The sequence below is a fragment of the Chelon labrosus genome (genome assembly GCF_963514085.1).
Source record: "Chelon labrosus genome assembly, chromosome: 1".
Taxonomy (NCBI): Eukaryota; Metazoa; Chordata; class Actinopteri; order Mugiliformes; family Mugilidae; genus Chelon; species Chelon labrosus.
The window spans coordinates 17,962,459-17,977,891 of record NC_140337.1 but is presented as its reverse complement, the minus strand read 5'-3'; the positions used below and the strand labels follow the sequence as shown (position 1 = coordinate 17,977,891).

General features: G+C 49.3%; 1 protein-coding gene across 1 annotated transcript in view; it reads left to right on the top strand.

Moving 5' to 3' along the window:
• Window positions 1-461: 461 nt before the first annotated feature.
• kdm6ba (lysine (K)-specific demethylase 6B, a) overlaps window positions 462-15,433 on the top strand; it is a 21,804-nt gene continuing 6,832 nt past the window's right edge. The window contains 11 exon segments of the mRNA XM_084549492.1: window positions 462-970; window positions 9,491-9,577; window positions 11,406-11,527; window positions 11,644-11,767; window positions 11,954-12,037; window positions 12,139-12,430; window positions 12,533-12,610; window positions 12,790-12,960; window positions 13,079-13,264; window positions 13,514-14,050; window positions 14,220-15,430. Coding sequence (XP_084405618.1) covers window positions 11,649-11,767; window positions 11,954-12,037; window positions 12,139-12,430; window positions 12,533-12,610; window positions 12,790-12,960; window positions 13,079-13,264; window positions 13,514-14,050; window positions 14,220-15,430 — 2,678 coding nt within the window. The 5' untranslated portion in view covers window positions 462-970; window positions 9,491-9,577; window positions 11,406-11,527; window positions 11,644-11,648.

Genomic DNA, 15,433 nt, shown 5'->3' with positions numbered 1-15,433 from the left:
GTGTGTATATCTTTGTGAAGAAAACACATTACAATCTTAAATTTGAGACCTAATCAAGTTTTTGGTTTCTGAATATGCCCGTAAAACACCAATAATAGAATCAAATCCATTCCATTATCACGTCTATTCTGGATTATTATTATTATTTTTAGTTTATCTGGAGTATATTTCTGGTTGGAGCTATTTATACATCGATTTACAAACACTGTGATACTGTTTCTGTCTTCCTGTGGTAACATGAAGTCAGGGAGGAAAACTCTTCCCCGTCCAAAAATAGACGGTGGGACGGAAATATGCTCCTGGAAGCGCTGGAGTCCAGGACTGGGTCACGAGTCAGGCCTTAGAAAAACTGGAAAAAGGGGCGTCAGCGGACAAATAAAGAAAGCGCTCCGGTACCGGGAGCCGCGGACTCGCTCGCTCGCTCGGTGCCAGTTTGCGCTGTCAGGGAATTCCGGGGGCCGTCCGATGACGTCACGCGCCTGCGCCTCCGTCTCGCGGCGCGCGGCGCGCGTCTCCGAGTGTGCGTGGCTCCGCCGTCCCTTTAAAACAGCGCTGAGCGCAACGCGATCCCTGCCTGCTTTCTGTGTGAAGGCAACAAGGAATAAAAGGAGCTCGACGCGGAGAGAGACAGACAGAGACAGAGACAGACAGAGAGACAGAGAGACAGAGAGCTAGAGGAGCTGTCGCTGCACGGCAGAGGCAGACATCAAGCGGAATAAAAATCGGAATATAGAGGAACCAGCCTGCCAAGGGCATCAGAGAGGCTCTCCGGTCGCCAGGCATATCGAGTTTCATGGTTGTTTCGAAGAGGAAGCGACACAGACTAACAGGGATTATAGAGCTGTAGCTGCTCTCCGCTCAGCCGGCTGATTGGAATTTCTCTGCAGACCTAAAACTTGGGAATACAAAGGAGCCGGATACTTGTTTCAGTCAGGACATAATTTATTACTGGAGCGTCTGCGCTTGAACGGTAAGTGCAAAGGGGGGCAGGCTGCTGCTGCTGCTGCTGCTGCTGCTGCTGCTGCTGAGGGAAACATTTAAAAGTCCAGTCCTCTTTGTTTTGGTTGTAATCAGGAAAGTAGTAGGCTGGTGAAAAGTTTGAATGTCATACACATCTAGATGTGTTTAAAGAAACTGTGTTATATAGCTTTAATTATTCAGTTGTGTTTGGTTGGTGATCACTTAGAGAGGCTGTGCTGCCACACAGAGCCACGGTGAGTGAATTATCGTAATTGATTAGAGCGGAACCCTTGATCGTGTGTGTGTGTGATCGATGAGGTGGGGGAATTTCGCTGTCGCTTTTCTCAAACCGCGAGTGACTCTTTAAGATCCCACGCGTGCGTGGCTCAATTCGGCGAATTGTTTTCCCTCATATCCACGGTTGATCATCTTTACCGGAGCTGTTTAATCAGTTCACGTGAATCCCAGGCATTTTCTGTAAATGTCTCTTTGAAGTGAATCAGAAGTTGTTGTTTTTTTTTGCTTTTTTTTTTTTGTGGGAAACGTCCCCAAGTAATCCCCCGAGTTCCCCCAATTAAATCATCTTAATATCGTGCGTGTTTCGGGTAGTATTGGGGTTCATCATAAGTATTCACGGCGTGTGGTAACACTGACTAGAGACCAGAGTAGTTCTCATATTTGGTCACGGTGTTGTGGAAATGATCCCGTATGTGTAGATCGGAAAGCTAGTGTCCACTCCATGACTAGAAAGGGGAAGGAGAGCTAGAGGACATGGAGAGAAAATTGCCTGTGTAAGGAGATCTCACGCCATTGTGTGTGTGTGTGTGTGTGTGTAGGAGAGGGTGGCTCTGCTGGACCATGAGTGGGGGGTGGGCAGGATCACCGAGGTCGGCAGCCGTATAAAGTGAATGGATAGCTGCCACCCCCCATCACCCCCCAGTCAATCCTTACGCACACAAAGAGCCGGATTGAAAGGAAGTGATTTGCATCACCTCTCTTTTTTTTTTTTTTTTTTTCGGGGGGAGGGGTGGTGTTTTGGTGTTGTCCTTGGGGTCTGGGTTTCGGGGTTTCGGGGGGGGGGGGGGGGGGGGGGGTAGTGAATGAGCTAAACTCGGACCACATCGTGTTTGTTTGGTCAACGTGATCCGCGCTGCTCAGAAGAACTGAACGCTGGACCAAGAGTGACTTTTAAACACATGTCTGGCGCTTTTTTGTTCAGGTTGCATCACCTCAATTACGACAGTAAAACCACTGAGTCGGCTGGATTTAGTTGCCCCAAGTAACCACACCGTGATGACGCCTATGTATTCGCGTTTGACCAGTGCGCCTTAGCAAGTTTGCACCATTACGCACAAAAAAAAAAGAGCTAAAAGAGGAGATTGAATAATTTATAGCTGTTGATATTAGTGATTGTTATTGCCTTCTTTTTTTTTTCCACTGAGCAGCAGCCGATGGGGGTCATCGGCTGACTGGTGGGGGGAGTTATTTACCCCTTTATTGCTGCAATAAACGAGCCCAGATCAGGAAGAGCGGAGTGTGCTGGCATGGGGTCGCGAAGAAAACAAAAAAAAACAAAAAAACAATCTCTTTGAAGATTCGCTTCCGATCAGTCAGATCGATTGGCATGGAAAACAGCATTTTGTCCCTCTCTTTGATGTCGGGAGGCTGTAAAAAAGTCCAGGCTCCACATCGCTCCTCTGTGCCGGCGGTGCGTGCCGTGCTGCCTCAGCTCTGCCCCGCCCCCGCATGTCCCGTGATCTCAATAGGAGTGTGTGTGCGTGCGTGTGCGTGTGTGTGTGTGTGTGTATAAGAATGAATGAACAATCGCCGCCCATTTTACTATGAGTGGTGACGAACATGGAGGAATATTAAAGTGATACACACGTGCTGGGAGGAAGTGAAGGAGATGACGGTGGAAATGTTGCTGCAACAGCCGTGAGTCACGAAAGTTGAGTAACAGAAGAGAGGCATGTTTGTGCAGTTTCCCAGTCCCCTCTCACTTCCCCATATATGTGGCTTTAATGAGGATGTTACCTGGCGTCCATAGCAAATTACTGAATGAGTGTATCCTTGTGGCTGGCATGGGAAATGGGTCAGTAGGCTGGCTTAGAGCGCTTACTCGTCTACTTTGATGAAACAAGAGCGGTGTGTGCGCGCTGGCTGTGTGACAGTGCAGTAGATTTTCCAAGGGGGGCATGTGGGGGGGGGGGGGTCTTGCATCTCCACTACTTTTGTTCCCTGTCACAGAAAACAAGTCGAGTGTCTATGTTTCAAAGTGAAACGGGCGGGGGAAGTGATTGGATGTCTGTTTGTATGACACCGCGCCGTCGCAGCCTTTCCAGTAAGAGGGTGTCGTTTTCTCCTCCTGAAACACAAAACGAGACAGACACAGAGACGGAGACAGAGAGAGAAAAGGAATGAGGGAGGTGCAGGACAACATCTGCCTTCCTGACAAGTTTCTCAAACACTCCCCACACACACTCCCAGCAGGTCGCAGGCTCGAAAACACTAGTTCCTCTATGTGTTCGCTGACACGATTGTTGGAAACCAGCTGAGGAATTCCCCATTACTTCACGTCAAGAGCGAGACAAAATATTCAAATGGATGCCGTCACAGTTATTCCTACATATAAATATATAAATAAACAGACCTAGAGAACAGGAACCGATTGTTTTTTTCACAGTAAAACACCAAGCACAGCCTCCAGTGGTAGCACAGTGAGCTTGTCGAGGCTGCGGGATGAGGTTATAAGAGTTTGTTTGGGGCCAGTTGGGGCAAAATCTCTCGTCAGCTTGGTGTGGAATTCCTCCGTGCCCTGTGAGACGGCCCGCTGTGGATCCAGGTCTCTCAGAGTGGGGCTCAAGACCCAAAAAACGGCAACCAGGTTGACTTTTAGGATATTTTTGAAGACATTTTAAGGAACATTTGAGTCTTTTGAGCAGAAATAAAGTTTAAATTATAACACTTAAAGGATAAACAAATGGATGAACAGTTATTATCCATCCTATTTATTTCTCTTTAGCTTCTATGGACCAGCAGGGCTCAGTTATACCGCCCTATTTTCTACCTGACTTTGAGAAAAGGGAAAGTTTTCCCTCTCTGTTATCTGTGGCTCATTGCCACGGATGATGATGCCACAGTGGTAGGGGTGTGTGCTCACCTACACGCTGTGTGTGTGTGTGTGTGTGTGTGAGTCATGCCTAAAGATACTCACTCTCTCTCTTACACCTTGGAAAGATTTTTCTTCCTTCCTTGCCTCCCCTCACCTCCTGTGACTGTGTTTACCCAGCTCGACCACGCTGGTTAGAATAAACGGTAACAGCCTGAAACTGGGCCCGGGCCCCCGTGTGTGCATCATATCTGATTCATGAAGAAGAAAAAAAAAAACATCCAACGATCAACAGCGGCGGTATTTGAGGAATCTGTAAACAGGCCTTGGATGTTCTCTGGACTAAATGAACAAACAGTGCCGTCATAACAAAGATGCTCAGCCTGCGTCACAGTTGTTCTGATAAAGTCGGGACGATCGGGGCGTAAAAGCCGCGCCGCTTAGGCAATCTGCACGCACGCTGTCGCTATCTCTGATGTGTATCGTTGAATGCTGGTGAGTGTTTTCACGCAACTCGCCGCTGATGAGACATAATGTCCTGCAGAGGAAGAGGAAGTGGACGGTGTGTGAGGTCAGACCGCTGTGGTTCCATAAACACGTCGATGAGTAAAATTTATCTGTTTCTCCCTGTGTTCATCTCTGCCTCAGCACCTTAGTGGAACAACTGTTGGTGAAGACGCGACCAGTTCCCCTGGCAACTGTTGCCAAGGAAGCAGAGTCTCTTTTCTTGTTTAGTGCCTTTCTGAGACGGTCTGTGTGTGTGCATCAGCTCTGGATGTGGAACAGAAGATCCTGGAGAACGGCAGAACAACATGAGGGAGGGGGAATTTTCACCTCTTATTTTTTCTTTGAAAAGTAGGAGCGTGTTGTTCTGTCTTGTTCTGTCACGAGCTTTTCTTCTATTGGAAAATAAAAAATAAAAAATAGCCCCCAAAAAGCCGAATGAGAAGTTTGGGGGCTTTTAAGGTTACTGAAGTGTGGAAATCGAGAGCGATCAAGTATTGTCAGTTGTCGACGGGACACCCACGTCGTCTCAGGTTTCGGGGTTTGTCAGGATTAATGCTCTTGTTTTCCTTTCTTTAGAGTCTCAATCCAGGTGTTGAGTCATAATCTTTTTTTTTTCTTCTTCTTCTTTTTTTTCTTTCAGTCTGGCGCACACCTCGATTCAGACACAAAAACGCTGTTGTGTCTGTAATGAAATCCGAACGCGCGTTTGTTTTCCCTGAAACTTTTGAGTTTCTGCGAAAACGAAGCGAGCACGGTGACTGAGAGGAGGAGTCATTCAGCACAAACACAGCCACTCATAGTGTCATCATATGTTTGTCACTCACTATTACCAGAAGCTAAAAAAAAAGAGCGCAAACGAGGCCTTTTTACTCAACACCTATAAGCTAACAGCCGAACGTTTATTATTCTTTTTTTCCAAGTCAGTTGACTGTCTTGTTTTTGTAGAAGAGGCTTGTGTGAGTCATGAGTTGGACGCACGTGCCACTCTCACAAATGACTGTGTGTCTGGGGTGTATTTCAGGAACCGTGACCAAAGCCCGGTCAGCGTTTTGAACCGAGCCTGTGGTAGATCACAGTTTTTGCTCTAAAACCTGTACTGTTCATTTATTTTAAACAGGAAGCCCCAGCCTTAAAAACCAGTCTCCAAGGCCTCACTTTCTCTCTCTCTCTTTCTCTCTCACACACACCCCTCAGGGAGGCCTACTTCCTGTGGCGGTGACGACAGCTTCCTGTCCCCTCTGAGCTCTTGTTCCCCTTCTCTTTAACGTCACACACTGATCTCTAAGTGTGTGTTTGTGTGTGTGTGTGTGTGTGTGTGTGTGTGTGTGTGTGAGAGAGAGAACAAACGACATGCACAACATTAACCCAGTTGTGTTGTCAGTCACAGCCCAGATGTCACGGTGGTGAGACAAAGAGGGCCTGGTGTGAGTTCTGTTTCTTTTTCTAAAAAAAGAAAAATGAAATTGTAGTCTTAACTGTAGCTCGCTAGTGTGTCACGGATGGTCTGTAAATCAGCACATCTAAAAGTAGTCAACACGCTTCATCAGTGGAAAAAGAAGTGGCGGTTGACAGGCTGACCACCAGCAGCTAAAAGAAGACTCTCGTTTGGTGGTTTCTAATCTGAAGCTTCTCGCCGTAGTTTTGGCGACAATTGAGTGTTGATAGTATCGACAGTTTAGACCCAGATGACCTTAAAATGTGAGGATTTAGGATCCTTCCTTAACCCGAACGCTATAATGCTTCTCTCTGTCACGGCCTGAATGTAGAGCAGATGTGAGGGAGCCTGTTATGACTGGCTGCAAAAGGCCTGGTATAACTGGGTGAAGGGTTAGGTCAGCTGCCCCGGTCTACCCCCCCCCCGATAGAGGGGCGTGTTGTTGAGATGAACGCCAGCAGGAGATAATCGTCCATCACGATGGAGGTCAGGTGCTCCTGCGTTTATGTGCAGGAGCTGCGCTTGTTGGCCCGTGTCCTCGGCTGACCCACACACTGCTGCGAGTGTGCCGGCTGTCAGGCGCAGCGTCTCTTCCGCGAGGATGTGGACGTGATGAAGTTAGCCCCGCGCGCATCACAAGGATTGGAACGGCGCGCCGCTGACGTTTGTGCACACGCACAAAATAAACGCACGCACGTATGCTCAGGCGCACAGGGAGCTTGGCAACGAGGCGGGGGAGGACGGATGCAGGGGCTGGCTGTTCCTCTCTCCCTCTGTGTGTGTGTGTGTGTGTGAGAGAGAGAAAGAAATGCTTGGTGTTTCCTCCAGAACACGATCTCTATCTGGGACTGATTATGTAATGGCCAAATGGAGTAGAAAGGGCGAGGGAGGACAGAGCAAGGCGGGGAGAGGAAAACAAAGAGAGAGAGAGAGAGAGAGAGAAGACCATGCATGGCTTTTCCGCCTTGCTTGCCCAAAAAAAAATTAACGTTGCCAGAATATTTTTTTTTTTCTCCTCCGCTCTGTTTTCTGTTATCTGCCATTTCTTATCAGACAGCCTCTGCAGTGACTTTACTTGGTCAGTAAAACTCTACGACTTCCTGCCGTTACTCCCTCAAGCTTTTCACTTTCACTGATCTCATCCTTGGTGATTGTTCACACGCTCTGTAAGCTGGTCATAAGCCTTCTGTTGCTTTTGCCCTTGGAAGCATTGATCAGCGTTACAGAGCCGCACCGACTCAGCAAATCAATGAGAAAACATCTGCCTCCAGAACATGAGTAGTGAGAGCCCACTCGTTGGGAGTGATCGTTTTACCACGACCGGGGATGTCGTCACCGCCTCCCCTGGTCTCCCTCCTCCAGGATATTTTCCTCTCACGGCCTCAGCGTGGTCGTCTGTGAAGGTGGATAAATCGAGGATGCTGCACCGAGGCCGGGGTCATCTGACCATCTTGGTTTTAACCATTTGTTCCCCTCAGCTTAGCGATAAGAAAACAGTCCCGTATGCAGCCGCGAGCTTGTCTCTTTCGTTGGTATTCATTCAGAAATATAGATTTTAGTAATTTCTCTGAAACCACAGAGGATTTAACAGAGCTCTTTGATTTTCTCATTAGCTTCTCGGCTTGTGTGATAGACATGAGGTCCTCGGTAGATTGACAGTCGATTAAATAGGGAGGATGGGGGAGTATTATTGTACTGTAGGGCCTTTATGGTTGTCCTCCTGTCCACCTGGGGACCAGTGTGTCATTTTTTTTCACAGGACCCCAACAGTTGCTTGATTTGCTGGTTAACCCCCTCCCTCCTCCAGCTAATAGCTGGGATTACAGGGCGGGGGCGTTTCCTCGAACAGCGGGGGAGGGGGGGTTTACAGTGGGGGAATTTCTTTATTAAATAATTCTTTGTGTCACCTGTCGTAATCCACCAGCTGTGCGTAAATTCACGGTGTTGTCAAGGAGAGCAGATACAGACGCAGATGTCCTCAAATGACTTTTCACTTACACTGAGCTCATTGTGTACACAGCAGCGTTGAAGGTTGTTGTGGGTACAGTGAGGTAAAAGTGAAAGTAACCACACGTAAGCAACACCATGGTGGCTCAACCTTCAAGTTCGCACTCAGACCGGTCGGATTGCTCAGCCCAACACGCAACGTTTCTGTGAAAGCGATCGACAGATTGCCTGAACATTTTTCTGGAATGTTCCTCATCATTTCTCTCAAATCTGCGGTCTGGTAGTTCGATTCCTGTCGGCCCTGAAACCCCCATTTAGCTCATCGTTACATCCTGTTTGTGTGTCTAAACACTCAGACGTACAAGCCAACCCATGCGACGCCGCTGCTAAGGAAGCAGAAATGACATCACGCGGTCCGAGAAATTCCCACCATTGTCACATCTGCAGCGACGCAGAAACACGCCCCCGGTCACCTGACAGTAAGTGGTGTCCCAGGAGGGTGGAGTTAAGGGCCAGCGGTTCGGGGTAAGCCCTCTTCCAGGGCGCTGAGTCACCGGGGGGTTCCCCTGAAAAATGAACTGCGTAATCATCGCACACGCAAACTTTCACTGCTTCTCCTCACTTTTACCATACGGTTATAGCTGGTATAACCACATGTCATCTTGATATGATATGATATGATATGAGAAAACCTGAGCTGGTATGTAACACCGTCTTCCCTCTGAGTACACTATCTAGTTTCAGAGTACTGAGTTTCTCACACTGCGCTGGTGGAGTAGCTGTGAGCAACGTGATAGCCAGGATAGCAACTGGAACGGACGACTGTTTGGTCACAGCAGACATAAACACACTCCCTCTATAAAACTGGTAATTACTACCTTGTCACCGTGTCCCCGTTTGCTCTCACTAGTCACAGCTGGGTCGCTAGATTTCTCCCTTTATATATTCTGCCCTCCCTCTTCTAATTTAAACTGTTCTCCGCACACCACGTTAAATCATTTCACCATGTTTCCTCGGCGCTACCCTTTCACATGTGATGGTTGACTTAGCCTGCGCGGCTCTTCCTGTCGGGGCGAGATCAGCTTTGTTTTCTGTGTCTGCTCGCTCGTTAAGCTACGGTCGGTCTCACCATTGTGTCTGTGTGATGAGAGAGAATGAGCGAACAGTAGTAGCCCCCCCATCTCTCCCATTGAGTCAGCCTCCCAGCTGATTTACCCCATTGCCTCTTCGCCCCCCTCGGGTTTTCCACGTCACTCTGAAACCAGGCGTCACCTCTACAGTCAGGAAACCAAAGGGGCGGGGGGTGGTGGTGGGGTGCGGGTAGTGACGACACGCCGTCTCAAAAGTCAGAAAAGAGAAGCAGCAGGATCAGAGGGTTCTTGGTTCAAACTGAATGAAAAGGCCACCTTTAGTCTTGAATCATGCTCTTTGAGACTGTGAGGCTCTAACCCTCGAGTATTGTGTTTACCACGGCTCCATGTTGTTTTTATGACAGCTTGACAACAGTGTTTTTTTCCCCTCTCCTCTTTCAGGACTGAAGAGACCCCAGAGAGATGATTGGCAGCTGAAGCCGAGACTTAACACAACTGTGAATCAATAACTTGGTGCTACTCTAAAAGGTACGCTCAGCGTGAGTGCGCTTGTATCCGTTTCTTTTAAAGCACGGCGAGTAGCGCAGCCTTCTCGACAGTTCACGACCGGCCTATCTTCACACAGCAGCCACGCCTGGTGAATGATGATCCCTGTGAGGCACTGGGGGGGGGGGGGGGGGGGGGGGGGAGAGATAGAGGTGGTGGGGGGGGGGGGCGGGGGGGCGGGGGGGTTGTCTGCGTGTGTCACTGTACAACAACCCTCCTCGTGAGCTAAAAGTGAACGGCGATTGAAATATCCTCCGCTGGGCTTTAAATAGAGACAGGGATCCAGAGTAGGTGGGAGGAACAAAGGAAGAGGAGAGGAACTGGTGGGAGGAAGAACTGCGTGTGTCCTGAGCTAATTTCGGAAAACTATTGGAAGAGTGCTGTGCTGAGCAGGACAAATGACTCATAACCTGTGTGTCTGTTACTCTCCAACTGATGCATTATACATCATTGTAAGTGTGATTATCACTGCGTTTCTTGTCGTGCTTCAAGGATCTGGAGTCCACTTCCATGGTGACAGAAATCTAAACTAGTTATCCTCGTCATGTGCCGTGATTCCGTGTCCAAATTATCGAGACAGGGTGGTGGCAGAAAATTAAGTTCTTAAGAGCAACAGAAGTGCTTTTTAACACCAGTGATGAATGTGTAACTTCAAACACAACCCTCCCAGGTTTTGTCACGGACTTCTTTTGTCATATTTTTTTTTTATATAATCACTTTGAAAGGCAGACTTCTTTGTGTGGTGGCACCTTCTGTGTTTTGTATTGTGTTTGTGTGTCCGGTGTTTCAGAAAGCAGGGAGGGGAGAGTTACCATCAGCCTCTCTTTCTTTTTTTTTTTTTTTTATGTCTTTTCCCCCCAGTCCTTTGTGTCGTCTCAGTGGATGTGTGCGTGGGAAGGTGTGTGGGCGTTTTCATGGCACCGTTCCCACTCTCCACTCTCCCGACTCCCTCCATCCCTTCCCTCTCCTCCATCTCTTCTCCTTAATCTATCCTTCCATCCTGTTCAGACCGTCTGTCGCTACTGCCCCCCTCTTCCTCTCCATCACGCCTGCCGTAATGAGATTAAACCTTAGTGTATCCACTGGGTATGCACACACACACACACACACACACACACACCCTTCAGAGTGGTGCTGCTACACACACACACACACATAATCATCCACTTAAAAGAGAGCGCACACGGTTCTCTCACACATGCAGTAAAACAGCCTGACACAACCATGCAGCTTGCTCTCTTGGATTGCTTCCACTGGCGTTGCTTCCAAAACCGCACACACTTGGCACGAGACCAAGGCCTCTCACTCCTAGTCTTTCTCTCGGTCTCCCTCTATAAGGAGGCCCATGGTAAGGATTACAGTAACCCAGGTCTGTCCTCATAGGTGAGCTCCCCGCTGAGCCATCTGGGCCTCGGTAGTAATCCTATTCCGTGCAGACTAGTTTATTGTCGCCCCCTGCAGGCTGAGTGATGCATAGCAGCCGGGGACGGACAAAGAAGTCATGGTCTGTTCAGACTTTAAGAGTGTTTAAGTTTCTTGGGAAAATATCCTTAGCATTGGAGCAGAAGAAATGTAAGAATAAGACAGACATAAGTATCTGATTTACCTCTGCAGTCCTTGGTTTCAGCTAGTCCCTCCCCTGCCCTATTATTCTACTTACACCATCTCCTCTCTGCTGGCAGGCTCTCCAACTCTCTCCAACTAGCCTATATAATAGAGAGGCCAATGACATTTATTGAGTTTCAGTGCGTCTCTGTCTCACTCGTTCTCATAGTGCCTCGCCTGTTTCTCTCTCTCTCTCTCTCTGCAGCCAGTTGGCGTTTAGGTTCCTGGTGCTGAATACAGGGGAATCAGACGTTACAGATATTCTCAGTGTTGGAGTGAGGCCCTCTCTGTGCTGCAGTGGAGGGCTTCACAGATACAGCTAGTCTGGTAAGTGTGGACACCGTGCAGCAGGAGTGCTATCATTTTGTCTCAATTATATGATACCTTTTCAGTCCACGCGTGTTTTTCAGTGTTAATTATACGAGTGTTTTCCTACCACGCAGGCTGGATGCATCACGCAGTAGAGCAGTTTGGCGGGCGAGGCACACGGGATTCCTTCCCTCTGGACGGACTCAGCCGGGGGCCATGGCCTCCCGTGGGCGGCCACGCCTGGCAGCCACCTGCCAGGTCTGTAGTCATGACAACGCGACACAAGATTTCCCTAACGTCTCTGCGAACTTTAGTCCGTTAGGGGTTAAACCTGTAATTTGAATGGAATCGTAGTGTTTTACAGCCGAACTAAAGGACAAGCTTTACGACCTTTTGTGTAAAAGCGGGTGTCATCTAACTGTGACTCAACTGTGTGTGCCTCAGGTGTTCACCTGCAATGAACCAACACCAGCTACTTCCCCATCTACCTCCTCCTGGAATGAACCATCACAAATACTCAAGTAATGGGTAAGCACCAAATCATTTCTACTCTTCTAGCATAATGATCAATGATGAAGCAAACTATTTAGTTATTTTAGTTCTAATAATATTTGTGTTTCGTTGTCTAGCCCCATGCGAGGAGGTGAAAAGCTTGACCTCCCGCAGCCAATGTTACCAGGTATGCAGAGGGAACAGCAGAGACCTCCTCCTCCTCCTCACCACCTTCATCCTCCACCTCCCCACAGAGCATGGGAGCAACTAGGCCAGCTGTATGACTCCCACCTTCCTTCTCAAGGACATCATGTTGTGCCACTCCCCAATGACCATTCACTCCGTCTCCATAATCGAGGCTATGCAGGCAGCAGTGGGCCTCCCCCTAACCCACACCTTCCCCCTAGCAGGCCAAACCAACTGCTGAAGGTGAGGAACAATGCTCCAGATGTTCATGAAGTGGAATCAAATTCACTGATGATAAATAAATGACGGCTCATGGTGTCTGTGTTGTTTTGCCGCTTGCTTCAGTTTGGGGGTCCTCAGGAGCAGCATGTTCCCCGGGGTCCACCACTGCTGGGAGATGAAATGTGGGCTCAGGTGCACCAGGTAGGAGCTTCTTAATTGGCTACGATTGTGTTTTGTCATCTGTTTAGAAAATCCCCATTCAGGTTGTCAACTGTGTAGCAACCAGGCAGATGAAAGACAAACTTCTCTGCCTCTGACATTGAAATCATTGCACTAGTTGTCTCCACCTGCTACAGACCAGTTCCTTCTTCTGTTCACAGCAGAGGCCCTACCCAGGGAAGATGCCAGGGGGTCAGCTGAAGAGACCGGGCCCTCCATTGGGAGAGCACTCTGTTATTCAACACACTCCCCCACCATCAATGCATCTGCCTTCCCACCCAGCAGCAGAAGACTCTCCTAGCCCCAGCAAGAGGAAGAAGAGTTCAGATCAGGTATGAGACGGATGCAAAGCTTTATCCAGATAATGCCAAAACTACCTCAATGAAGTGTTTCTTGATTTTCTCAACTGTTTTTGTTTCTCCTTCTTGTTGTCACACCTCTCCTTCACAGGTATCCCACCCGGGGCTGCAGCGTTACTCTGGCCCTGGTCAGCCCTTGTTGTCTCAGCAGCAGCAGTCGTCGGCTCACCACCTCCCTCCGAAACCCGGCTTCTGGAACCCCCTTCACAAAGACAATAATGTTCTCTGGCAGCCCCAGACCTCTGAACGCAAGAACACACAATCGCAGGAGTGCCAGGTCTGAACAGCAACCAAATATCCCATCTTTATGGTATTTATAGCCAAAGGGTTAATACTTTACTATTGCCCACAATCAAAACAAAACCTTTAGAGGATTCAGTGGTGTCGTATAGCTCCATTGATTGATGGATTATTGTATGCTGTGTTGTAACTAGCATCAATTCCATCATCAATTGAATCACTGATCAGTGCGTTGCTAGCTTAATGTCACTAATCATCCTGTTTTTCTTGCTCTTTGCTTCAACAGGAAAACCACAAACAAGGAATGGGCAGCTACACTCAAAAGTTATCTCCCCCCTCTTCCACCCCTTCCAACCTCTCCCCTCCACCAAACTCCTCTCTTGGAAGCTACAACCAGGGACGGGCGCCTCTGCTCCAGAAAGACACGTTACAACCTCAGGCTGTGAACCATCACTCCACCTACCCCGGTCCGATCTCCAAACTGGAGCGAGCTCCGCCCTGCCAGGCTATGGAGCCTCGCGGTCTCCACAACCAGAGAGGCCCTCTCGCCGGGGGCCAAGTTACCTCTCACGCAGCATCTACTCCGACCAGGGGAGACAGAGATCATCACCTACATGCCCAGTCGTCACCAGTGAATGCTTCTGCAACCAGCAGCAACAGCAGCAGCCGCAGCAGTGTGCCTTACAGCCACTTCCAGCCTCATCCAGGGCTGGGGCACCAGGGTCGTCCTCCTCCTGCCAGCAGCACCTCAGTACCTCAGCAACAGCAAAGTGGTCCCCATGAGGCCTGGAGATACCAGAGCAGGCCCAGCAGTCACTCCCTGGTGAGTGCAGGTTATTCGTGCTGTAAATCATGTACAGTTTATATTCTGCTACAGTCATGAGTGGGAGAATGTGACTAGATAAAAGGCCTTGATGTTTTTATTCAGCTTACATGTGGAGAGTGTTAATTATTACATTATGTGACTGGAGATTCTGTTTGTGTGTCTTCAGGAGCCAGGCATCTACAGGCCTCCAGGTCTGCTACCTCAGCGCCAGCAGAGCCACAATCAGGCCGTGGATAGTCGGCTTCCAGGTCCCTCCCAGCACCACCATCACGTCAGCCCTCCTCTGCCTCCGACCAACTCCACCCGAACGCCCGTCATCACGTCCAACCCTCCCATATCCCAGGCCTCCTGCTCTGTCAGCCGCTATAGCAGCAGCAGCTCTAATGGCGTTACTATGGCCGGCGTCTCCACGCTGACCGCATCCCTCCCCTCTGGCTGCTCTGTGAACAATGGCAGCAGTAATAAAAGCTGGCAAAGAGGAAGAGACCCGATACCCCAAAACTCCACCAGCAACGTCACTAGCCCCAAATCTCCGCTGGATGCAGTGGTACAGCCAAGTTGTCAGAGAGGCCAAGCTCCTACTGCCAACCGGTCTCAGCCACAGGGGCTGCACAGACCTCAACCCCAGGGGCACACCAAGTCCCAGCCTATGAAGGGGAAGACGTCATACTATGCTCAGGCTGAACAGGAACCGCCCTTTTCCTCGTCATCATCTTCATTGTTCTCCTCAGGGCACCAGAGGGCGGGGGACAGTGTAATTACAAGCAGAGTTTCAAATCCACTTCCGAACTCTCCCAGCACATACTGCCCCCCTCCTCGCTCCACTGTCAACTCTGCTCCTCAACCATCCAGTCCAGCGCTCCTGTCCAGACAGAGTCGTCAGCCAGACTCTGCCCCGACACAGATGTACTCTCAGCCCCAGATTCACCCACAAGTTCCAACCTCTGTTCCTCAGTCCATTGAAGAGGCTCTAGACAAGCTTGATGCCGAGCTACAGGGACACATGCAAGCTGAGGAGAGGAGGAGGAGGGACAGAGAGGAGCAGGAAAGGAAGAGGAGAGAAGAGGACAGACAAAAGAAAGAATGGGAAATCAGACAAAAGCGGGATGAGGAGAGGAAGAGGAAAGAGCTGGACGAGAGGAGAAAGAGAGAAATGGAGAAACAGGAGGAGGAGAGGAGGAGGAGGGAATGGGAGAAGCAGGAAGAAGAACGGAAGAGGAGAGAATCGGAGCGACTGGAGAAGGAGAGGAAAAAGAGAGAGTGGGAGAGGCAAGAAGAGGAGAGGAACAAGAGAGAATGGGAGAAGAAGGAGCGGGAAAGGAAGAGGAGAGAATGGGAGAGACAGGAGGAGGAGAGGAAACGGAGGGAAGCAGAGAGGCA